Source organism: Bos javanicus, chromosome 5 (assembly GCF_032452875.1).
Source record: "Bos javanicus breed banteng chromosome 5, ARS-OSU_banteng_1.0, whole genome shotgun sequence".
Classification (NCBI taxonomy): Eukaryota; Metazoa; Chordata; class Mammalia; order Artiodactyla; family Bovidae; genus Bos; species Bos javanicus.
This window is the reverse complement of record NC_083872.1, coordinates 36,748,567-36,775,781: the sequence shown is the minus strand read 5'-3', so window position 1 is coordinate 36,775,781 and position 27,215 is coordinate 36,748,567. Positions and strand designations below refer to the sequence as shown.

The window sequence follows — 27,215 nt, the reverse complement described above, 5'->3', positions numbered from 1 at the left end:
GGTTCTCTGAGTCTGGACAATGTCTTGTGTGTTTGTTTCCACAGAGCATATATCATTACAGACTATATGGGCATCCGAAATGAAAGTTTCATGAAATTAGCTGCAGTAGGGACCTGGATGGGGGACTTTGTCACAGCTTGGATGGTAAGAAATTTTAACTTCACCCATTTCAAATGTCAGATGGAAGACATGTTCATAATGTTATACACACTATTTTTCTTTTTAAACCAATAGCCTCATGAATTATTTTATTTCATGTTATATTTCAAATAACATTCCAAAGTGAAAAAAGAAGGATCTTGTTTTCATGGTTAGCATTATTGCAGTTGTGCAAAGCCCTCAAACATGAGAAAGTCTCATTTATTTCATCAAATTTAAACAGTCATTTCAGTAACAGGCTTGTTAGATAATCCAAGTCCAGTTATCCCTAATTTTCCAAGCAGTAAGTCACTGGAAATGCTGAGCTCTAACTGTTGGTCTTCCTGTCAGCCCAGCCCCTTTTTGATGTAGCAGTGCTGTTTATTTTGTTACATCATTCCTCTGTCCTCCCAAGGGTTAAAGATACAGTTTTATTTTCTCAACTAATGTGAATTGGATTTTATTCAGTACACACTATTTTTCATGGTTTAGGACAGAAGTTACCTCTCTTGCAAGGGGAACAAATTCATGAGAAATACAAATCTAGAGATTATATGCAATATCTGTTTACCTCAGGAAAAAACATCAATACAATTATAATACCAATGATGACTGTCTACTGAGATATATTTATATATAAAGCACATTTATGTGTGTATATATGCATATGTATAGACATGTATGTGTGTGTGTGTGTGTGTGTGTATGCATGTATGTGGGACATACACATTCATCGAATTAATGGAAAACTCTTCTGGGAAAATTTAAATAATTTTATAAGGATTGTTTGCTTGTTTTTGACATGTTTACTTTTAAGGTAAGAAATACTGTTTGGGCTGTCTGATAAGACCTATGAAGTATCCTTAAGGACTTTAAAAATGGTTTTCTGCATTTCTTTTCCTTATTGAACCTACTAACTTAATGGTAACTGAGGAGTTCTGAGAGTTATCTGTTTTAGTCTCTTTTGTGCCTTATCAGTCTTTGTGTGTGCAGCAATTAGACAAACCATGTTTCATGCTGGGCTCATCTGCCAGGAGAGTAATTTCTGTATTTAACCAGTGAGTTAATTAAAGACACTATGTAGCTTAAAGGCTCTGGGTCCTATAAGCTTATAAGAGAGTCTCAGGATGCAAAGAGCGTTGTTGTTATTGTTTAGTCGCTAAGTCTTGTCTGACTCTTTGCGACTCCATGGACTATAGCCCACCAGGCTCCTTTGTCCATGGAATTCTCCAGGCAAGAATACTGGAATGGGTTGCCATTTCCTTCTCCAGAGATCTTCCTGATCCAAGGGTCGAACCTGTGTCTCTTGCTTGACAGGCGGACTCTTTACCACTGAGCCACCTGGGCTTATAAAAATGGAACACTTTAGCATTCACTGACACCTTTCATAAGTGTAGGCAATCCTAATTAGCTTTATTCAAATTCATTCACTTAAATATGAGAGGACCTACCAAAAGAAAGATCATGCCCAAATTAAACACAACTTGGCAGGGACATGCCCTATAGATGTGTTTCTGATACTGCAGGGCGATTGTCACAAGTGTTACTGCCATTTCTGTTCCTAGCTTTGTTTCTTACCTGAAACAGGTGTTTTCAGGGCACAGGAAGCAATTTCTTAATAGCAACTACTGTCATCATTTTGCAAGTGACCATAAAGTATCAAGTGACCATAAAAGAGTTTGCCTAGCCTGTTTTTGAAACTCCTCCCTCCTCTATTTAATTTTATAATGTTATCAGAACCCATTACCAGATGCTTTCCATTTTATTAACTTTAAAATTGAAATTTGAAAATGTTTGTTTGTAATCACTAGAAATAAGAATGAGAATAAGCTAGACATTAAGACCAGGCAGCCTCATCTGTTTCCACTGGGACAAACTGTTTAAAAGGAAAGATCAACTTTAAACTTGTAATTTCCTTAAAATCTGAAGTGATGCCTTTTGGAAAGTTTTGCATTTATTGTGAATTATGATTTTGACTCATTTTATGATGGCTACTTAATAAAATGCAAAAGAGAACTGAATCAATTCAGAAATTTGGATTCTCTAATCTTGCCACCTATGGTTTGACCTTCCACAAATAATATACAATCCTTTGAGCCTTAGTTTGCACATGTCTTAAAAAGGATTAATAGTTCCTATTGGTGCTCCTGGTTTTTTTGTGAAGATTAAATGTGTGGTCCTGGGACCAGACTTAAAATGCTGATGTTTAAGGGAGATATAAGTGCTTTATTGTTATTGTTCATGTTTTTGAACCCCCATCCTCTTGACTGGTCCCAGTCCCTTGAAGTAATGCAAAGGAAGGTCATCGATCCAAACTTTAGGCTTTGGAGACTTTCTATCCCTCCTCTGAAGCTCCAGGAGCATAAGAATCCCACCTTATCTCAGACCTGGGGTCCAGGTACTTGAAGTTTTCTACCTATTGCTCATGGTTCATTTCCTTTTCACCTCTGCCTGATGCTGACCCTTACCAAAGGCAGGGGAGAAGCAACAGACTAACGAAACATAAGGTCTGCTTTGAAGTTTGCAGGCTCAAGTCAGCCATTTGATACAGAAACCATTTTCTTTTCCATGATGACACCGTTATTTATTTGTGACCCAATTCCACCCAACTTCTCCTCAGACTTTCCTACAAAATAGTGTTTCCTAGGCCATATAGGGGTTTCCCAGGTGGTACAGTGGTAAAGAATCTACCAGCAATGCAGGAGATGTAGGTTTGATCTCTGGGTCAGGAAGATCCCCTGGAGAAGGAAATGGCTGCCTGCTCCAGTATTTTTGCCTGGAAAATTTCACAGACAGAAATCTGGCAGTCTGCAGTCCATGGGGCCACAAAGAATCAGACACAACTGAGCGACTGAGCACACACACACATACACAGGCTATATATATAGCTCTGCCCCGTATTTACTGGTTATATTATTTTTATAATTAAGCTATTTTTCTTTTGAACCATAATGTCGGGTGCAATGTCTGGGCAGCACTGAGAGGCAAATGCAGGGTATGACTTTGACCAAAGACCTTTAACCCTTACTGATTGGATTTCTACCATGCAGTCTTCTGCCGTACTCTTGTGGTTTAAGGGAATACCAATAATTCCATAGTTCAATCTGTAGTCTTTCTCTCCATCATCCAGATGATCTTCAGAGTTTCTCTTAAATTTAGTACTTTAATTTCTTCTATTTTTTACTAGCTAACCTTATAACTTTTTACCTTTTCCTATACTGTAGATTAAGAATAGATTGAGAGTCAAGAAAACTGTGTTACAGGTTTAAGCCAGCAAACCTTCTGAGGTCTCTCATCTCTTCCTTTCTGTAAACCGAGGAAGAATAAAAATCCCTTTCTGCTTATGTTATCTGAAAAACTGACCTTTTCCCATTAGTCACAGGGACAGAGATGGAAAAAAAAAGTTTTCTCCTGATTTGAAAGTTCAGTCACACAGAGAGGATTCCCAGAGCACATCATTTCTATTCCCATTTCTATTCACTGACTAGGCAGTACATTTCCATATAAATATTTATATGTCTACATATGTGTGCATTGATAACATTTAAAAAAATAATAGTTTTCCTCTTGAGAGGAGCCTAGGGAAGCTTTGACCTTCATTTGTCCAAAGAATTCTCATCATGAAGTGAATATCAATGATGAAGGTGACTTGTGGAAAAGCAAGTGATTATTTACATTTCCGATAAAAGTATGCCTTTCAATATTATATTTTAAAAAGAGAATTTTTCTCTGGTGGAAATAATTCAGAAGTTTCCCTTGGTTTTAAAAGGCACATCAGAACTTATGTAATCCACAGGTGAGGCCAATATGAACCAATCTGGCAAAAATCTTTGGCCCTCACACTACCAAGTGTCAGGTTCTGCTTGGTTCAATTCCCTGGCAGTCCTGGCTATTCCAGACTCTGTTGTATGCCTTGGGCAGAGGGCGATGTGTCAGGGTTAAAGTTGCTATTTTTTTAAAATAGATTTTTTAAAAATTAGGATAAAAGAAATATATAAAATGACCAGTTATTTAATTCAGCATTGAGCCGGCCCCTTATGTTAATAGTTACAGAGAAGGAACTCTCTGCAACTGTGTTGCAGAGAAAGGAAAGCAAAAATACAGGTGTCTTCTGTGACACCATGGCCACGTATCCCCATATTTGCCCACACTCTGGGCCATTAAGCAGGGAGTTGAGGAGGGTTGGACAGTCCCACAGCACATGAACTTGTGCTGTGGGACTTGACCACCGCTTGACCACCTCCCCCTTTGAAAGACAGAGGTCACAGCTCTGCTGAGGTATAAAGTGACAGGGGATTTTTGAAGACATGGTGATGACACCTGCTTCTGTCCCTCATCAGAAGAAAAATTACTTCCTATCTATCTATGCCTAAATCATCATCCTTTTCCTCAGCTGCTGATTCCTCCTGCTCTGGTGACTTTCTTTGACAGCAGTAGGTGGTACATGGCTCATGATAGTGACAGGGACATCACATTCTAGGTTTGAAGTTCATGGCTGTGGGGAGGTGCTTGCGTGTGTGCTAAGTCGCTTCAGTCATGCCCGACTCTTTGTGACCATGTGGAATATAGCTCTCCAGACTCCTCTATCTATGGGATTTCCCAGGCAAGAATATTGGAGTGGATTGCTATTTCTTTCTCCAGGGGAATCTTCCTGACCCAAGGATCGAACCCAAGTCTCTTTCGTATCCTACATTGGCAGATAGGATTTTACCACTAGTAGAGAGGTGAAGAAGGATAAAAATAAAGTGAAGACAGTTCTGATGGTAAACACTAATGTCATGGTAAAGCACCCTACATCATAAAACCACATACTGCGTATACAGGGATTAAAAAAGTGCTCAAGAAATATTTATTGTGGGAATAAATAGGTGTATTGTAAGAACACATAGCAGTAACTCCTTTATCTTCTTTTCTTGTTCAGTTTTGTCACTTTGTGTTATAAAATGGGCATTCTAAAGTATTGTCAACGTTGGAGGGATGGGAGCTGTACTATTTGGGACACTTTCATATACCAGCTCCCTTCCCGCCTTCTGACAATAAGGCTGTGCACTTCCTCCTGCTGAGCCTGTTTCCATAATCAGGAGGACATGAGCTAGGAAAGACCCTTGAATGGAAGCAATCAATTGTTTTTAAAATTTTTATTAGAGAATGGTTGATTTACAAGATTGTGGTAGCTATAGGTGTACAGCAAAGTACATGTTACACATACATCACTCATTTTTAAAATTCTATATTTTCCATATAGGCCATTATCTATTTTATATATAGTAGTCTGTATATGTCAACCCCAATCTCCCAATTTCCACCCCCCCAACCCCTTACCCCCTTGGTTTGTTTTCTACATCTGTAGCTCTATTTCTGTTTTATAGATAAGTTCATTTGTATCTTTTTTTAGATTCCACATATAAGCGATGTCATCAAATTTGTCTTTCTGTGACTCACTTTACTCAGTATGCATATATATATATATATATATATATTCTTTTTAAGATTATTTTGCATTATAAGTTATTACAAGATATTGATTGTAGTTCATTGTGCTATATAGTAGGTCCTTGTTAGCTATCTATAGAGTATGTGCTTAGTCAGTCAGTTGTGTCTGACTCTCTTGCAGCCCTATGAGGATCCTCTATCTGTGAAATTTTCCAGGCAAGAATCCTGGAGTGGGTTGCCATTTCCTCCTCCAGTGAATCTTACCAACCCAGGGATTGAACTAGCATCACTTAGGTTTCCTGCATTAGCAAATGGGTTCTTTTCCACTAGCGCCAGCTGGGAAGCCCCCAGTAGGGGTACGTTAATCCCAAACTCTTCATTTATCCCTCACCCTTTGCCCCTTTGGTAACTATAAGTTTGTTTTCCATGTCTTTGAGTCTCTCTGTTTTGTAAATAAGTTCTAGTGTATCATTTTCCTGAATGGTGATGTAACCTTTTATACAATACACAATCTTTGGCAATATAAAGATTGAGCTTCTCAGATCCCACCAGAAGGTTTCTTGAGTGGTCATTATTGCTTTCAGGGGCATAGTTCTGCTCCTGGGGGCAATGGAAGAAAACTAGGTTGAGAAAAATCCCTTCAACCACTTAAGCAGAGAGTTTTTACTGTACTATATAAGACAGAAAATTGGTTAAACTTCAGTGGACAGAGGCAGAAATAATTAAAGAATGGTATATACTTGAAAATAATTTATACTTTTGGGTTAGTATTTATTTACAAATCTAGAACAGAATAGAGATGAGAAATACCTTTGCAGCATTCAAGAGTAAACTATTCTTTCTAGCTTTTTATTTTTTTAATATAAATTTATTTATTTTAATTGGAGGCTAATTACTTTACAATATTGTATTGGTTTTGCCATACATTGACATGAATCCACCACAGGTGTACACGTGTTCCCCATACTGAACTCCCCTCCCACCTTCCTCCCCATACCATCCCTTCTTTCTAGCTTAAACATAGAAAATATGAAATAAATTTTGTAATTATGAATACATATCTGAAACTTGGTGAGTTTTTCTATTGTCCCATGTTTATTGCATGCTTACTAAGGAAAGGGTGTGATTATTTATACTATTTTCATTTCACCAAATTAGTCATAGTTTATTTAGTTCAAATTTTTCTGTTATATGCACATCATTATTTTGAGGACTGTTCTGCAAATGCTAAGTTTGTCAGTGAACACTAACCTAGAATATAACCAACATCACATCTAGCTTGTTATTCTTTTTGAAATTGAGTTTATTAATTCATATTATGATCAATGCCAGTTTTCTAATTATTTCTTTACACTGATATTTCAAAATGACAGAATAAAGAGTATAATTGAATTGATTTAATATCTAAAATGAAGTAGCATTAATAGCTTTGCTGAACATCATAATAAAATAATGTAAACTGTGAAACATTGAATAGAAGGACCATAGTCAACAAACTCATTGAACAAGTATATATGAAAACTGAAGGGAAAAATCAGAAACCTGCATGCAGATTTAGAAGCAGCAGAACTGGACATGGAAAAACGGACTGGTTCAAGATTGGGAAAGGAGTATGTCAAGACTGTGTATTGTCACCTTGGTTATTTAACTTATATGCAAAATGCTGGGTTGGATGAATCACAAGCTGGAATCAAGATTGTGGAGAGAAGTATCAACAACCTCAGATATGCAAATGATACCACTCTAATGATAGAAAGTGAAGAGGAACCAAAGAGCCTCTTGATGAGGGTTAAAGAGTGAAAAAGCTGGCTTAAAACTCAGCATCCAAGAACTAAGATCATGGCAGCCAGTCCCATCACTTCATGGCAAATAGATGGGGGAAAATGTAAACAGTGGCAAATTTTATTTTCTTGGACACCAAAATCACTGTGGATGGTAACTGCAGCCATGAAATTAAAAGACACTTGCTCCTTGGGAGAAAAGCTGTGACAAACCTAGACAGTGATTTAAAAAGTAGAGACATCAAATTTTTGACAAAGATCTGTATAAAGAAAGCTATGGTTTTTCCAGTAGACATGTACAAATTTGAGAGTTGAACCCATAAAGAAGGCTGAGTACCAAAGAATTGATGCTTTGAATTGTAGTGCTGGAGAAGACTCCTGAGAGTCCCTTGGACAGCAAGGATATCAAACCAGTCAAACCTAAAGGAAATCAGCCCTGAATATTTACTGGAAGGACTGATGCTGAAGCTGAAACTCCAGTACTTTGGCCACCTCATGGGAAGAACTGACTCACTGGAAAAGACCCCGATGCTGTGGAAGATTGAGGGCAGGAGAAGGGTGTGACAGAGGACGAAATGGTTGAATGGCATAACTGACTCAATGGAGACTTATAGCGGAGACAATGGATATGAATTTGAGCAAACTCCTGGAGATAGTGAAGGGCAGTGAAGCCTGGTGTGCTGCAGTCCATGGGGTTGCAGAAAGTCAGACATGGCTTAGCGACTGAACAACTGTTGGAACTGGACCTAAGAGCCCAGCATTATTCTGAGATTTTTCTCTTTTGCTCTCTCTGCCTGTTCATTGAGGCTATTTCATGACTGTAGTCTACTCCATGCTTGGTAAACTTACATTGCTTTTCATTATTTTATACAGTGAAATTGGAAACTGGATCAATCCTTTAAATAAGTAATATGCTATCTTTCTATGAAGATTCTCTCTTAAGTGAGATATCACAGTAAAGGGTATGCCAGTGGATTTGGAAGCACATTGAGGAAATGCTCTTCAGGGAAATCTGTAAGGAGATGAGAGAAGCAAGGGACAGATGGGGAAGGAGGTGAGCAAAGATGTGGTCATAGTCTCAGGTAGTCTATTCTTGACTTGAACCACTGGGCAGGTTTTGTGTTCCTGGGGATTAGAGTATACCAGTAGGTGAAGGGGACGTGGGTGGGACACACCATTGACTATAACACAAAAAACCCAAGAACATTATACTGAATGGCACCCATCACTGTCAAAAAAACATTGTCAGTTCATTTGATTATTTGATTGAAATGAGAAAACTAAGGGAGGAAATATTTTTTACATTTCCATTTTATTTGGAAAATTTAGAGTAAAGCAAATATGGTCATTTTGACTTTGCATGTATAAATATTTTAATGTATCTATAAATATTTTAGCATTGTGTTTCATGTTCCTTCAAAATAATAAGTTCTTACTAAAAAATTAATAAGACTGGAGAGTCTAACCTCCTATTTTCTGATAGCATCACAAATGGTGATCAAGAGTCTTTTGTTTTTTAGGGTTCTTGGATTTTTAAAGTACTAACAGAATATGATGTAAAAAAAAAAAAGGATTTCTGAGTAAAATAGATTGTAGTATGGAATATAGATATTTAAGAATAGAGGCACTAAGTCCGTCTCTGCTGTAACTCTCCTAAGCTCAGTATCTATCAGAAATTCCACAGTATGTTATACTCTGTATGTACTTTATATTTATTTATTAAAAATTTATGGAATATATTATTCTAAGCATATGAAAGGTACCAGGAAATGCATTGGATTGAGCTACATTAAGATGTGAAAGATACTATGGACATCTCTTATAGAGAGACACTCCCACTAGAGGCAGGAGATGCTCACGTTCATCTTTTCCATCCCTAATTAATTTCAGCATCTTTTCATCATACTATATTTCTATTACTTGGTTTGTACTTCCTAAAGGCAGGTGTCCTTTTTGTCTGCACATTTGTTGTGATTTTTCTAACTCAATATTCCACACTTTTTAGAGCACCATTTATCAATCATTTGCCTGAGGTTTAAATAAAAGCTAGAAGACATTGATATTTTTTTCCTCTGAAAGTCCATTATATAGTGAAATGAATGCTGGTTATTAATATTAGCTCAGAACCCTCAAAAAAGAAGCTATGTGCTTCTTTATGTAGTAGTTTTGAAAGTAGTTGGATTATTTCTCTTTTACACTTTTTTTTTTTTTAGTTTAGTGCCTTTTCTGTGGGTTAAGCACTATTTTGCGTATGTGTATGTAAAATTTCAGTTAGTTTCAATGCTTTCAACTACTATACTATCCTGTCAAGTGAAATACTTTTCTTGAGGGTATTTAATCATAAACATTAACAAGACATGGAATTTAGCTTTTGTGGGTTTGATACTTTTTTCTGCCAGTGTGTCCATAAAATTTGTTTAATTTTTTCGTTAGTTGGGAGAGGGGAGCGCGTATCTTTTTAGGTACTAAGTGATAGTACCTCACATCTCAGCCAGGCTAATATTTTTAAACTTTAGAAAACTCAGACATTTTTCCTGTTCCCTTTTAACAAATATAGGTGTTTGAAAGCTTCTTATTTCTGAGACCGGAAGAAAGTAGAATAATAGTTTTATGTGATATTTTTAAGATAGAGAATTCAGTTCCTGATTTTTTAAGTCCCAAGTGTTTTGTTTACATGAAATTGTTATCCTTTAAGCAGTTGTTTGCCTCAAGGATTTTTTTGAGCAGTAAAGATTTTTTATATTCACAGTGTATGTTGCATTTGTAGTTAAATGTTCTATAAACATCAAAATGAAATTTATAGCAATGAAGTACTAGTACTTATGTTTCATTGCTGTTCTTTGTAAAAGCTCATACATCATATTTCAAGAGACTGAAGTTGAGTGAGCAGAGGGAATATTTTGATAATGAATGATTAAGTAAAACCATGTTTGCCATATATTCTTCTCTGTTCTTATATATCTGAAATCTGGGAAATAAAGAACTTCCTTTTGCTCTTTATCCCAGACCTAAGCTTGACTCCAGTATCCACTAGACTGCCAGGTGCTCAATGAAATACCTTATGTAGCTTCCTGAACATGCTACTGCACAAGGAAAGGACTGAACTGAACATACAATACTAATGGGACTTCTCTGTTAAGTATAACATAAAATAAATGACCTTTGACATTTATGAAGATATTAAATAGAACAGAAGATTAAGTTCACATCAGTTGTTCCTTTAATGCTAGATACCAGGGATCACAGAAAGAAAGTCAGGATACCACCCATACCAACTTAAAAATTCCAAATTATTCTTGACTACTTTGCTGAGAATATATTTGAGAAGTATTACCGAAATGAGTCAAGTGATTGAGATGAAATAGGAAACCTGGAGAGTAGCCTTCCATTTTTATTGAAAAGAATAGCACCTCTAATAAAGGTTTTAAAATACATCATGAAAAAGATACTGTGAACTTGTAGCTATTGAAGAAAAATGAAAGCTAATAATTTTCAAGATCTGAGTACTTTTTCGCTTGACTTATCATATAATTATCCTAATTTCTATTTGACATTTTCAATTTTAACTAGAGGTGACAAAATCAATGGAAGATTATTGACAAATCCAAGTGCATATTCAAAAAACCATAATGCATCTTATTTTGCTTCAATAAAGATTAGCAGAATGTATCAACTTTCTGTCTAAGCATATGCTAGATATCTAAACTCATTTATTCATTAAATGCATATTTATATAGTGACTTAGTACTTTACTATGACTGCATGTTCAGTTGCTTCAGTCGTGTTTGACTCTTTGCGACCCCATGGACTGTAGGCCACCAGGCTCCTCTGTTTATGGAATTCTCCAGGCAAGAATACTGGAGAGAGCTGCCATGCCCTCCTCCAGGGGATCTTCCTGACCCAGGGATTGGACCCACATCCTCTGTATCTTCTGCATTGCAGGTGGATTATTTACCCCCTGAGCCACCTGGGGAGCCCATACTTTACAACCTTATTATATAATGCTTTTGAGTATTAAAAGGGGACTAAGGATAATTAAAATTATAAAATTGTTGAAAAAAAAATTTTAATAAAAATTTTAAAAAAAGAGAAATATTTCTTTTACCAACAAATTGGATTTACTCTTTTGGTAGAGATATAAAATGTCTCTTCAAAGACCATTTAAAAATAATTTTTTTCTAAAATACAAAAATAACATATATTCATGTATAATAAAGCAAATATATATTTTACAAATCTTATTTTGATTATATGAACACTTAAAATACAAGCAGAATTATTATTCTTGGTACCTATTCATATATTTTACTTTCTTAATCTTGAAAGTCTCCAAACTCTCTGTCCTATGGACAGAGTCTGGCGGGCCACAGTCCATAGCATCGCAAAGACATGGACGCAACTAAAGTAACTTAGCACACATGTGCATAGATCATAATATTTTTGAGAAAATACGTTCTCTAGTGTCAAAAGCCCTGTGAAGCTAAGAATGTATTCTACTAAACAGAGGGTTGTACAATTTTATTTTTAGCACAATTTTAGCCCAAACATTTCCACAGATACCATATTTTTGCTACATTCCCACTATCTTTTTATTTTTACAAATATTTTTACATGATAAAACTCATGAACTAAGTTGTCTCTAAGTGTAATTTAAAAATATTTTACCAAATTTTGATGCTGCAAAGTAACCTAAGACACTTCATCCCTTGTTCATTAATCTCACCTATTAAGTACATATTAATAGTAAGCAACTACAGGGGCTTCCCTGGTGGCTCAGTGGTAAGGAATCCACCTGCCAATGCAGGAGATGTGGATTCGATCCCTGATCTAAAAAGATCCCTTGGAAAAGAAAATGACAACCCACTTCCGTATTCTTGCCTGAAAAATCGCCATGGACAGAGGAACCTGTAGGTTACAGTCCATGGGGTTGCAAAGGGTCAGAAATTACTTAGCAATTAAACAACAAAATCACCTACAGAGTAATAACAAATGAGTGATGAAGTAAACATTAGAATATATTAAATATTGTAAAATGGAGTTCTAAAATCATTGCATTTAGTGTTAACCTCCTCTTATTAAAGGAATCTCCTCAGTGCCTTGCCCCAGCCAGCCCTTCGCAAGACTTGCTGAGTTGGTGGGTATTCATGCTGTGTAGGAACTGTTGTCCTGCACCATCTTTTAGTCTATTCAGATCTTCCCTACCTTCTTTCAGTATCCTAAGTCATCAGTTTGTGGTGAAGTTTCAATGAGTGACAGTGGCTTTCTGTGTTAAACTTGCATAAATAATAAATACTGGAGTTTCAACTTCAAATGCTCTGAGGGCCAGGCCACTCTAGTACAGTGTGAAATATCTGCTATGAGATAAAAGGGTATGCAGTAGCAGAGTGGAAGAGAAGTGGTGTTGAACCAAAGAGCATATTTCCACAAAGAGACAAAAAATTTCAGTTTAGTGCAAAAATACCAGGAATGAGAAGAAGGCTGTAACTTCAGCACAAATGCTACCCACTTGCTACCTGCTTCTTGCTTTCTTGAAGCTGCAGACTGACACATGACATGAGCACAGAGAGACGGGTAAGAGAAGTGAACTTTGGGCAGGTGCCATTTTGGAACGTCTCAATCATACCTCCTAAACTGATCCATTCTCTAAGGGTTGGTCTCCCTGTTTGGTGATGGACTACTGACATGTAGGGGACTCAGGAAGTACCTATGCTCTAACCACAGCTGATGAGAACAACCCCAGTCCTTTTACCACTTAGCGCTCATCTCACCCAAACAGTGAAGGCTCAAGTAGGCAAACACAGTTTCCCAGTGAAACTTTCTCAAGTGTTAATGAAACGCTTATTGAGGTCAGGCTCACCATTACCAGCATGGGTACCAAGAGACCTAGCACACACGCTGGATTTGTTGGCTGACTGACTAGCTTTGATTCATCCTAAGGAAACCATGTGCACGTGGGTGCCTAATGAAAATGCACTGTGCAAATCTCACTAAGGTGTCAATATCCATAGCGCTCTGAGGCAGTTTCTAAATATGTACAGTGAACCAAGCTTATTGTTTAACTGGTAGCCCCAGTCAGGTTTTTTTTTTTTTTTAATCTGCATTTCACAAGGCAGTGGTTCCCAAATTTGTCTTTCTTTGGAATCTCTTGGAGTGCTTCAAAGACCACTGATGCCTGAGCCAACAGGGAGGAGACTTAAATTGTCTGGATTGTAATCTGGGTGTGGGATTCCTTGAGCTCTGATGTGCGGGCAAGTTTGGGACCATTTCTCTTAGGTGATTCCAGTAAGTTTGATGTGGGAGTATTTTGACATATTCTTTAGGGTCATAACCATCTGATATTAAGGCCGAAGGGAATCAAAGGAAGGAATCTCGTGTTGCTGCTGGGAGACTGTCCAAGATAGGGATGAAGCAGGGAATGAAGAGGCAGAATGGATGAGAAGAGGGCTGGTCTTCTCATTGAGTTGCAGCACCCCAGAGGCACACACATTGCCACAAGGCGATGTAAGTGCTCTACACATTTCCCCTCGCCTCCAGTGGTGTATGTCTAGAACTTGATTTGGGCTTCTTACAGAGCAACTTTGACTTTCTTCTGATATGCACAGCAGACTGTCCTGAATATACACCAGCTTTGCTAAAAAGCTAACCAGTAGCATCTGCCTTGGCTTTGGCACAAATTAATCAAGAAGTCTGCCTCTCCAGAGAGGACAGGCATCCCCTACCCTGTTCATAAGATGGAGAAGGATAGTCATGTCATCATTTTGCCTATTCTTGTAGAGTATCTTCTACATAAAGCTCCTTTTAGCCCACCCTCCCACCAGCAAATGACCCACTCCCCCAATTCTCTACATGCTTTAATTTGATTCTTTACTTCCATTAAATGTTAGTGAGTATTGTTGCACTAAGTATTGTTGCCATTTGCTCAGAGGGTGGGTTACTTTTAATAATTATTGCTTAGAGAATATGACTGTGAACTGCTGTGAGATAAAAATGAAGCATGTGTAATTATGACTGTTCATATTGTTAGTGTTACTTAATTTAAAAATTATAGTGTTTCATAAATGAGAACATCTTAAAATATAGTCCACAATTTGCATTTTCTGAATGAAGACTTTTTTTTTTTTTTTACTAATTTTAACATCTTTTTATTTTTACTATACTGTACTGTCATTCCCACAACTAAGCTAAACTGAACTAACATCAAGATTGTATATTCACCATTTTATAAGTTTTTTAAAAAATGAGATCAACCTTAAGTAGCTCACTCTAAATTATAAATAGGCATGATGCTAATGTTATATCATTTGCTAGTCTCCTTTGCTTATAGGAATTAAGATATAAACTGCATGAAATATGTTTAATGATGAAAACTCCCACTGAAAGGCTTATGTTCTTTAACAAATACTTTGTCAGTTAAACTCTCCGAATGATGATGGGACTATCTTGGGTAAATAAGAATTCATATTTACTGAAATAAGTGGTTAAAAAGTAGTGTTGAAGAATGCTGAATCTTAAAGTGTAATCTTGATGCAAAGTAGATAATTTAAAACTTGAACTGCCATCAAACTTTATCTTATAATTTTTCTCTCCTGATGGGCTCTTAGTTCTGATAGTATTAGAATTCCTCTAGTCAGTAGAATTCCTCTATCAAGATTAGAGGCAAAAATACACTCATTTTAAAAGATTTCTTGCCATATATTTTTAGTCCTTTTTATTTTAGTAGGGTCCAGGTTGCAGATTTTATGAAAATACTAATTTTATAGTCTCTAAAATGGATTATATGTAAAAAAATATGAAGGGAGGAAGTTTGGGCTAAATATGCCATTCAAGAAGCAAACTTGAGAAGCAGATGCATAAGGATGACATTTTCCTAGTCAATGACAATTATCAAGAGCCTCTCATCTGATTTTCCTGCCACATTATGTTTCCACAACAGTTCATTGACTTGTCTATAACAGTAAAGCTTGGAGTCAATTAAGGTGTGACAACAAAGGAATTCAATAGAAAACCCAGGGGAATCAAAAGATAAGGTAAGTGTAGATTTTAATTTGGAAGATTTGAGAAAACAGCTGCACAAGAACAACAGCTTTTGATGCGAAGTGGATCTTGACAGAAGCTCAGATCCCTGATATTTCAGTCCTGTTCATTTGTCAACATAAAGGCGAGAGAGAGTCTTATGGGATTAAGCAAACTCCATTGCTAAAAATATAGTTTGACATTTCTTGAATGCACTTGACAAGACTCCACATAAAATTATATCAGCATTCTTTCTAGCTAAGAGAAGATTTTTAAGGGAGGCCAACTTCTTTTATTCAAATTCAAATTTCATCTTTGGTTGCCATGACATCTTAAGAAATTTAATCCTATATTGTTCAGTATTAAATGTTGCATATAGGGTGTTTGAGTATGGATGGAAAATAAACTTTAAAAATGTTATCGTAAAATTAAATTTCATTTGGACACTTTTAAAAGAATGAGCAAAGCCTGTAAAAGTCAATTACAGAGATTCTACACAATAGGAAAAGTGATTATTGACTGTATTGTCAATAGCTGTGTGTGGCTGCCCTGCTCTCTGGTTTCCTTGCTGCTGTACAGCTGGCTGACAGATTGTGGCTAATGTGCAAGCAGAGAAGGTGAGGAGGAGCTAGGGCTGCAGGATACAGGATGGATGCCAGCAGCCTGAGTGACTGGGCCGATGCCTATGTGATGGCCTGTGCTGGTGAGGGGAGACGATCTGTGGCGAACTTCTATCGTGATTGGGGTAATTGGAAGTCAGGGTGAATGAAAAATATTTCATGGAAAGCAGGTACCTGTAGAGCCTCAAAATGCTAAGAGCTCCTCTTCATATATAATTACCATCTTATGTTACTGCCTTAAAATCTCTGCCTTCTTCAATTGTCCATCCCTTCAGAAAATATTATTTGCCAGCTTGTTAGACTTGAGGTCTTGTTCCCTTTTCCTGCAGGAACAACATACTGCAGTGTCCAATCACATTATTTACTTTTTAAAAACCTTTCTCTCTCTCTCTTTTTATTATTTTAAGAAACAAAAGCAAAGTCAGATGGTTTAGTTTTCTAAAATGAATGCAAAGGTGTGAATGGTTAATCAGGCTGAAACAATTGCAGAGCTGTGCTTTTGAAAGCTTACCAAATGTTAGCCCCACTTTCAATGTTAGCATTTTTTTTTTCCTAAACCGTGGGTCCATAATTTTTAATGAAGGCTTTACCCATTCATCCTTGAAATTCACAAGTATAATGTGCAGCCAGATAATCACAAGATTTGGTAACAAACTGTGAGTCATGTAATTTCTGCATGCCTACGAATTAGCACTTGATACCCTCAAATTTCAGTGTATTACCTGTTTTCCCTAAACATATCATTAAAAATAAAAATGCTGACAAAATTATTAATTACTTGTAAATCTGTTGCAGACATCAAAAGAATGAACTTAACTGGGATGGTTCTTGAGATACTAAAAGTGACTTGAAAAAAGAATCCAGGCTACCAGATTGCATGGTGAGAAACAAAGTGCTGATGTGGAAATGACAGAGAAGGTACAGAAACAAATGTAGGCAGTTTAGAATAATGTGCATCTCCACCCAGGTTCCTAGTTTCAAATCAGAGAGCGGATGAAAGCACAAAAACCCTGGCCAATGGAAGACTGCGAGAGAAGCGGCAGATTGTAAATTAGCAGGACCGTGCCACTAACCTGCAAAACAACATGACATTTCCTGAAGGTGTTCCAAGGATAAAAATAAAAGACTGAGCATGTGTAAATATCCAAGCTGCTCCCTGGAATAAGGCTCATGCATTTGCAAACAGCATTAACTCTTTTAAATCACCGAATCAGTTATTATCTTAGTGAACATCTAAGTTATTTTGGTCACGTACTTCTCCATATATATATATATATATATATATATATATATATATATGTAGTGAAAAGTACAATATTAGTTGTTCAGTCATTTCCAACTCTTTGCAATCCCATGGACTGTAGCCCACCAGGCTCCTCTGTCCATGGGATTTTCCTGGCAAGAATACTGGAGTGGGGAGCCATTCCCCTTTTCAGGGTTCTCCTGCATTGCAGGCAGTTTCTTTACTGCCTAAGCCTCCAGGGAAGCCTCCAAATGAGTGATACATATATTGGACTTCATCCCCAATTCCTGGGTAAATTTGAATTAATCCCAAGCTGGAGCACTGGAAACAGTTAGTTGCAAATATTACAGTTGCCATTTAGAAATATGTATATGACCTAAGTTTTCGTTTGAGAAAAACTACCCACCTATATTTAAGAAAAATCTGCCTTGTCAAAAACAGTCCTTGTTTGACTAATCATTTTGTTTCTTTAAGTAATGAATGTATGCAACGTTGGACCCTTGATGAGTCAACATTTCTCTGTGGATACGTATCTATGTTTACGTGCTGTTAGAACAGAAGTCACTGTATATAGGAATGTTGCTTTGAAGCAATATTTGAAAAACATGCAAACTTCTGTATCTGTATTTGGAAAAAAAAACAGATTTTTTGTTGCTACTATATTTACTATATATATATATATATATATATATATATATATATATAGGCTTCCCAGGTAGCTCAATGGTAAAGAATCCACCTGGCAATGCAGAAGATGCAGGAGACACAGATTCAGTTCCTGGGTCGGGAAGATCCCATGGAGGAAGTCATGGCAACCCACTCCAGTATTCTTTCCTGGAGAATCCCATGGACAGAGGAGCCTGATGGGCTGTAATCTGTGGGGCCACAAAAAGAATTGGACACAACTCAGTGAATAAATAACAACAATGTGTGTGTGTGTATACATAATTCATTTTGGAGGAAAGATAGTATATAAAAATCAAGTTTTATCCCTTACTTTAAAAATTTTTCATTTTGGAAAATAAATTATAAAAGGAAATGATTGGTTAAAGTGCAAAATAATCCATCAATGAGTATTATTTTAATTAAAACTGTTACTTATATTTTTAAATTTTGAGTTGTACATAGTTTTCTAAGAATACAACCACTGAATAATATTGGATTTTATTGTACTATTTATGAAGCTCTTCTGTCAGCACTCTGATTCTAATTGGTGATTCCAAAGAAATTATTGTAGTTGCCATAGTAACAACAATCACATGTAAAACTTATTGCGCTCATGTGCCAGAGCCCCTTCTAAATGTTTTCAGTGAAAGTCTCTCAGTCATGTCCAACTCTTTGCAACCCCTTGGACTATATTGTTCGTGGATGTCTCCAGGCCAGAATACTGGAGTGGGTAACCTTTCCCTTCTCCAGGGGATCTTCCCAACCCAAGGATCGAACCCAAGTCTCCCGCATTGCAGGCAGATTCTTTACCAGCTGAGCCACCAAGGAAGCCCAAGAATATTGGAGTGGGTAGCTTATCCCTCCTCCAGTGGACCTTCCTGACTGAGCAATGGAACTGGGGTCTCCTGCATTGCAGGTGGATTCTTTACCAGCTGAGCTACCAGGGAAGCCCAAAGAATCTTGTTTGAGAGTGAGCATTACATATACCCTTTCATCAAACTAACCATCTCCCCATTGTTGGTAAATTAAGGTGACTTAAAGTGAAAGTCACTCAATCGTGTCAGACTCTTTGCAACTCCATTGACTATACAGTCCATGAAATTTTCCAGGTCAGAATATTGGAGTAGGTAGCTGTTTCCTTCTCCAGGGCATCTTCCCAACCCAGGGATCAACTAGGTCTCCCACACTGCAGGGGGATTCTTTACCAGCTGAGCCAACAGGGAGGCCCATGAATACTGGAGTGGGTAGTATCCCTTCTCCAGCAGATCTTCCTGACCCAGGAATCAAACTGGGATCTCCTGTATTACAGGTGGATTCTTTACCAGCTGAGCTACCAGGGAAGCCCAAAATATTTTAAATCTATTGATGTATTTAAACCCAGTGCTAAAATATATATGTGTATTATTACTCCCATTTTACAGTTGAAGAAATGGAGGCATTGTCTGCCAAAGGTTACACAGTTATTAAGTGATTACAACCAAGAAGTTTCATGAGCCTTGGGCAATGGGATAATTATGGATATTGAATAACATCTCATTTACTTGACACCAAAAATAGAGTTTCCTCCCATTTTATATTTAATGCAAATAAAAGTTAATTCCTGGAGGTTTGTGATTGTAATGGTGCTTTGATGAAAATGTTTCTGAATGTCTCTGTCTTAATAAACAAAAAATGATAGAGATAAGTTCATCCTTTTTATTCATAGTGAAAATATTGTTGAGTTTGCCAAGGTCTGGGTTCAGATCTCAGTCCTATTACTTAGCTGTTACATGATCTGAGCCTCAGTTTCTGTATTAGTAAAATGAACTGATACCTACATCCTTGTAAAATAATTAGTGTGGAACTTGGGCCGTCATAAATGCTAGCTGTTATTATTTTTATTGCCTTAAACATTTCATTTCCTTAAAAGGAAAGTGAGTGTAATGTCTAGTTTGTAGGGGATTTGTGAATTAAATCAATATAATTGTATATGCTATCATTTCTAAATGCATATGTGTGTGCTATACTCTAGTACAGTGCTTCACAGTTAAAATTCAATACGCATATAGATTAAATGGGTTAATGTAGACAAAGCACTTAGAAAAATGCCTACCACATATGGCACATAGGAAGTACTTACTGCCTATTAGTTATTGTTATTGCTATGGTATCATTCAGTTTCCATCCTTCAGTTTGTGCTCCTGTTATATTGTTCCCTATTCCCTGTTGATCCATGGTTAGGATAGATTAATTCATTCATTAAGTTTTGTTATTTGTTTTCATTTGCTAAGTCATGTCCTACTCTTTGTGACCCCATGGACTACATCATGCCAGGCTTTCCTATCTTTTTTTTTTTTTTAAGTATTTTCATCAATTCATAGCTTTTTTTAAAACTTATTTATTTTAATTAGAGGCTAATTACTTTACAATATTGTATTGGTTTTGCCATACATCAACATGAATCCGCCACAGGTGTACACGTGTTCCCAATCCTGAACCCCTCTCCCACCTCCCTCCGCATACCATCCCTCTGGGTCATCCCAGTGCACAAGCCTCAAACATACTGTATCCTGCATCGAACCTGGACTGGTGATTTGTTTCTTATATGATATTATACATGTTTCAATGCCATTCTCCCAAATCATCCCTCCCCGCCCCCGCCCCCACCCCCCGCCAAACCAAGTCCAAAAGACTGTCCTATACATCTGTGTCTCTTTTGCTGTCTCGCTTACAGGGTTATCGTTACCATCTTTCTAAATTCCATATATATGCGTTAGTATACTGTATTGGTGTTTTTCTTTCTGGCTTACTTCACTCTGTATAATAGGCTCCAGTTTCATCCACCTCATTAGAACTGATTCAAATGTATTCTTTTTAATGGCTGAGTAATATTCCATTGTGTATATGTACCACAGCTTTCTTATCCATTCATCTGCTGATGGATATCTAGGTTGCTTCCATGTCCTGGCTATTATAAACAGTGCTGTGATGAACATTGGGGTGCACGTGTCTCTTTCCCTTCTGGTTTCCTCGGTGTGTATGCCTAGCAGTGGGATTGCTGGGTCGTATGGCAGTGCTCTTCCCAGTTTTTTAAGGAATCTCCACACTGTTCTCCATAGTGGCTGTACTAGTTTGCATTCACACCAACAGTGTAAGAGGATTCCCTTTTCTCCAAACCCTCTCCAGCATTTATTGCTTGTAGACTTTTGGATCGCAGCCATTCTGACTGGAGTGAAATGGTACCTCATTGTGGTTTTGATTTGCATTTCTCTGATAATGAGTGATGTTGAGCATCTTTTCATGTGTTTGTTAGCCATCTGTATGTCTTCTTTGGAGAAATGTCTGTTTACTTCTTTGGCCTATTTTTTGATTGGGTCGTTTATTTTTCTGGAATTGAGCTGCAGGAGTTGCTTGTATATTTTTGAGATTAGTTTGTCAATTTGGTATTATTTTCTCCCTTTCTGAAGGCTGTCTTTTCACCTTGCTTATAGTTTCTTTTGCTGTGCAGAAGCTTTTAATTTTAATTAGATCCCATTTGTTTATTTTTGCTTTTATTTCCAATATTCTGGGAGATGGGTCGTAGAGGATCCTGTTGTGATTTATGTCGGAGAGTGTTTTGCCTATGTTCTCCTCTAAGAGTTTTATAGTTTCTGGTCTTACGTTGAGATCTTTAATCCATTTTGAGTTTATTTTTGTGTATGGTATTAGAAAGTGTTCTAGTTTCATTCTTTTACAAGTGGCTGACCAGTTTTCCCAGCACCACTTGTTAAAGAGATTGTCTTTTCTCCATTGTATATTCTTGCCTCCTTTGTCAAAGATAAGGTGTCCATGGGTGAGTGGGTTTATCTCTGGGCTTTCTATTTTGTTCCACTGATCTATATTTCTGTCTTTGTGCCAGTACCATACTGTCCTGATGACTGTGGCTTTGTAGTAGAGCCTGAAGTCAGGCAAGTTGATTCCTCCAGTTCCATTCTTCTTTCTCAAGACTGGTTTGGCTATTCGAGGTTTTTTGTATTTCCATACAAATTGTGAAATTATTTGTTCTAGCTCTGTGAAAAATACCGTTGGTAGCTTGATAGGGATTGCATTAAATCTATAGCTTGCTTTGGGTAGTATACTCATTTTCACTATATTGATTCTTCCAATCCATGAACATGGTATATTTCTCCATCTATTAGTGTCTTCTTTGATTTCTTTCACCAGTGTTTTATAGTTTTCTATATATACGTCTTTTGTTTCTTTAGGTAGATATATTCATAAGTATTTTATTCTTTTCGTTGCAATGGTGAATGGAATTGTTTCCTTAATTTCTCTTTCTATTTTCTCATTAGCGTATAGGAATGCAAGGGATTTCTGTGTGTTGATTTTATATCCTGCAATTTTACTATATTCATCAATTAGCTCTAATAGTTTTCTGGTGGAGTCTTTAGGGTTTTCTATGTAGAGGATCATGTCACCTGCAAACAGTGAGAGTTTTACTTCTTCTTTTCCAGTTTGGATTCCTTTTATTTCTTTTTCTGCTCTAACTGCTGTGGCCAAAACTTCCAAAACTATGTTGAATAGTAGTGGTGAAAGTGGGCACCCTTGTCTTGTTCCTGACTTTAGGGGAAATGCTTTCAATTTTTCACCATTGAGGATAATGTTTGCTGTGGGTTTGTCATATATAGCTTTTATTATGTTGAGGTACGTTCCTTCTATTCCTGCTTTCTGAAGAGTTTTTGTCATAAATGGATGTGAATTTTGTCAAAGGCTTTCTCTGCATCTATTGAGATAATCATATGGCTTTTATTTTTCAATTTGTTAAAATGCTGTATTACATTGATTGATTTGTGGATATTGAAGAATCCTTGCATCCCTGGGATAAAGCCCACTTGGTCATGGTGTATGATCTTTTTAATGTGTTGTTGGATTCTGATTGCTAGAATTTTGTTAAGGATTTTTGCGTTTATGTTCATCAGTGATATTTGCCTGTAGTTTTATTTTTTTGTGGGATCTTTGTCAGGTTTTGGTATTAGGGTGATGGTGGCCTCATAGAATGAGTTTGGAAGTTTACCTTCCTCTGCAATTTTCTGGAAGAGTTTCAGTAGGATAGGTGTTACCTCTTCTCTAAACTTTTGGTAGAATTCAGCTGTGAAGCCATCTGGACCTGGGCTTTTGTTTGCTGGAAGATTTCTGATTAGTTTCATTTTCCTTGTTAAGATTTTCTATTTCTTCCTCGTTCAGTTTTGGAAAATGGTACTTTTCTAAGAATTTGTCCATTTCTTCCATGTTGTCGATTCTGTTGGCATATAATTGCTGATAATAGTCTCTTATGATCCTTTGTATTTGTGTGTTGTCTGTTGTGATCAGGCTTTCCTATCCTTCTCTATCTCCTGGAGTTTGCTCAAATTGATTTCCATTGAATTGGTGATGATATCTAACCCTCTCATCCTCTGCTGTCCCCTTCTCCTTTGCATTCAATCTTTCCCAGCATTAGGGTCTTTTCCAATGGGTCAGCTCTTCACACCAGGTGGCCAAAGTATTGGAGCTTCAGCACCAATCCTTCCAATGAATATTCAGGGTTGATTTCTTTTAGGATTGACTGGCTTGATCTCTTTGCAGTCCAAGAAACTCTTGAGTCTTCTCCAGCACCACAATTCAAAGGCATCAATTCTTCAGGCCTCAGATTTCTCTGTGGTCTAACTCTTAGATCTGTACATGACTACTGGAAAAACCATAGCTTTGACTATAGGGATCTTTGTTGGCAAAGTGATGTCTCTGCTTTTTAACATGCTCTCTAAGTTTGTCATAGCTTTCCTTCCAAGGAGCAAGCATCTTTTAATTTCATGGCTGCAGTCACTATCCACAGTGATTTTGGAGCTCAAGAAAATAAAATCGGTCACTTCTTTCACTTTTCCCCCTTCTATTAGCCATGAAGTAATGGGACAATATGCAGTGATCTTAGTTTTCTGAATGTTGAGTTTTAAGCCAGCTTTTTTAACTCTCTTCTTTCACTCTCATCAAGAGACTCTTTAGTTCCTCTTCAGTTTCTGTCCTTAGAATGGTGTCATCTGAATATCTGAGCTGTTGATATTTCTCCTGGAAATCTTGATTTCAGCTTGTGATTCATCCAGCCTGGCATTTTGCATGATGTACTCTACATAGAAGTTAAAAAAGCAGGTGACAATATACAGCTTTGTCATACCCTTTCCCTATTTTGAACCAGTCAGTTGTTCAGTATCCAGTTCTAATTTGTTGTTTCTTGACTGGCACATAGGTTTCTTAGGAGGTAGTTAGGGTGGTCTGATAGTCCCATCTCTTTAGGAATTTTTCAGTTTGTTCTGATTCATACTTGTTCCAGGTAATGTGTTAGATCCTTATCACCAAGATCCATAATTCAAGAAGGTGAGAATTAAGTGGTGAGGAAGGTATTGAGATCAGTTTTTGGTTGAGGTGTTTATGGGACATCCAGGTATAAGAGTGAGTCAGCAGTTGAATACAGAAGTTAAATTGGGCTCTAAACAGCTCTTTGCGAGTCATCAGAATTTGCCTATTATTTGAAACCATGAAAGAGAATTTAAAGAATAAGAAAAGGAGTATGCTGTATTTGAGCTCCAGAAAATAGACTTTTGTCTTCCAGTTGTTATTTGTAGCATTAAGATGGAGTGAATGAATGCACAGATGATGTTATGAGAGTTCTCAGATTGAATAAATACTGATCACTCAGAGACCTGAGGACCTGTTCCATTTAAAGCATCTCTGATGTTGTCTTACCTCTGTTTCGTAAGTGTAGACTAATATGCACCTAGTTGTGCAGTCATCTCCATTGGTATTATAGACTTGCCTTTCTCAAAATTCAGTATTGAATCATATATTAAAAACAAACAGCCTTTTCCAAGTTATTTTTGTACCCAAGGGAATCTTCACTGATGCTATCTGTATATTTTGACTGGTCAGCAGCACTGGATAAATACATGTAGTTAATTTCTGTTTTGCCATTTCAAGGATTAAAGACACTTCCTGACCAGTCTCAGCCCTCTTTTCTGGCTCACTTACCTTCTTACAGAAGGCATTTGCCAGTTGAAGAAATAAGCTAGAAAACTTTAGAGATGGCTTGCTACAAAGTTTACATGTTCCTCTTGGGAAGAAAAGAGAGCAATTTAGCAAATTCCTAAGGTTTGCATTTAAACAGAAACCTAGATACCAGCACATTTAAGAAATAAGATTAAAATTCTTCAGCAGTATGGGCATCATTTTTGAATTGCTCACCAAGGCTTTTCAAACATCCTTAATACCTATGTCTACAAGATGATTCCATGACATAACATCTAGGGATATGGAGAGCTTAAAAAATGCTCTAAAACCTTCCTTTTTTTTTTTTAGAAAGAGCTCTACATTTATCTAGTAATAGAATAGAATTTCTGTCTTTATTGGAGTCTGCATTTCTGAAATGATCTTTCATGTAAACTTCAAGAAGGTAATAGAATCAGTCTGTAAATAAGCTCTTATCTTTGCATGCTTTGCTTTAGAAGCAATAGGTAAATGTGTTACACCTTTGAAAGTACAGTGATAAAGATTTTTGATAGTCATCAGTTTTGTGCATTTATAGCATTTATAGCATTGAGCATGAAAAGAGAAAAGCTGTCTTTATTTTAAACTAGAATGATGTTTAGGAAAACTATTTTATGACTCCGCCCAGAAGGAAATGATGAGCATCATTAAGCTATATTAATTTTAAACCTTGTTGGATTGCCATTGATTAACTAGTATTCAGAAATGGGAGCTGTAAAATGTAACATTCTAGGTAGCATCGTGATTACTTTTGTTTTAAGACAAGCATATCTAATCTTCTAATGGTATTTAGCATCATTGAAGCCACTCCTCATAATTCACCAAGTCACCTGGATTTGTTTCTGAAGCATTTTCTTATTTCACTTAGTGCTGAGCCCTAGATTGGAACAGCCTCTTGTTTTTCTCCCTTCCCAAATGAGAAAATCCCAAGTTAATTGAACTGGCTCCCAAGACTCCTGGGGGCATAGGCAGGAGCTAGGGTGGGTTTGGGCATAAGGTCTCCTCCATCATCCATGGACACCACAATGAAATGAGGGAGACTAGAGAGATCTCAGCACCAGGGGGTCAAAATGTAATCCAAAGGCACAGAATCATGCCATTCTGAGCAAATGGGCAAAAGCCCTGGTCAAAGACAGTAGGATGGAAATGTAGAATAATAGTTTTGACATGGAAAGAATAACCTAAGAAAATGCCTTAATAAAGAGATTTCTGAATTAAGAGACTGGCAGTTTTAGCTGTGGTTGAGTGGGCAGTTAGAGCAGCAGAAATGAATACAGTGACACTGTCTGTATTCTGAGAATTGCTTAAGCTAAGCAATTCTGGATGTTACGTTAAACCATCTTCATGGTTAGTAGCACTAAGAACTTCAGTTGAGCTTTTTTTTGTTTTAAGTGAATCTGTAAAAATGAATATTTAGGGGAGGTATATCAGTATATTTTGTGGAAGAAGTGAAGCTTCACATTGTCTTTGGACCAGAGTCAACTTGAATCTCCTTACTAAGAATAGTCTCCTGGGGAAACCAGCCTAAACATTGAAAATGCTTGCATTTGGGCAAGTTGTCTGTATGGGGTGAATTACACAAGCCCTGTTGGTTTCTAGATGGACAAATCAAATTATCTGAAGTAAACATGTAATACTACTTAAGTGGTCATGCTGCTATAAGCCTTGCAGTTAAAAAACTATTAGCCCTCTAGTCAGACTATGTTCACACAGATTTAAGCATTTGGCAAAATCTTCCTCATTGAATGGTTAAGAGCAGTTTCTACACAGAATTCTCCAAGTTGTCTGTCTTTGAAATTAGCCTTCTTACCCAAATTTACAAAGAATAGCAAGAAGAGATAAGAAAGCCTTCTTGAGCGATTAATGCAAAGAAATAGAGGAAAACAACAGAATGGGAAAGACTAGAGATCTCTTCAAGAAAATCAGAGATACCAAAGGAACATTTCATGCAAAGATGGGCTTGATAAAGGACAGAAATGGTATGGACCTAACAGAAGCAGAAGATGTTAAGAAGAGATGGCAAGAATACACAGAAGAACTGTACAAAAAAGATCTTCACGACCTAGATAATCACGATGGTGTGATCACTGACCTAGAGCCAGACATCCTGGAACGTGAAGTCAAGTGGGCCTTAGAAAGCATCACTACGAACAAAGCTAGAGGAGGTGATAGAATTCCAGTTGAGCTATTTCAAATCCTGAAAGATGATGCTGTGAAAGTGCTGCACTCAATATGCCAGCAAATTTGGAAAACTCAGCAGTGGCCACAGGACTGGAAAAGGTCAGTTTTCCT

The 27,215-nt window shown here is 37.0% G+C and overlaps 1 protein-coding gene across 5 annotated transcripts in view; it reads left to right on the top strand.

Annotated features, from left to right (window-relative positions):
- TMEM117 (transmembrane protein 117) overlaps positions 1–27,215 on the top strand; it is a 603,954-nt gene that overhangs the window by 310,137 nt on the left and 266,602 nt on the right. For all 5 annotated transcript variants that reach the window (XM_061416386.1, XM_061416387.1, XM_061416385.1 and 2 more), the window contains one exon: positions 45–144. In XM_061416386.1, the coding sequence (XP_061272370.1) occupies positions 45–144 (100 nt within the window). The remainder of the gene's footprint in view (positions 1–44; positions 145–27,215) is intronic.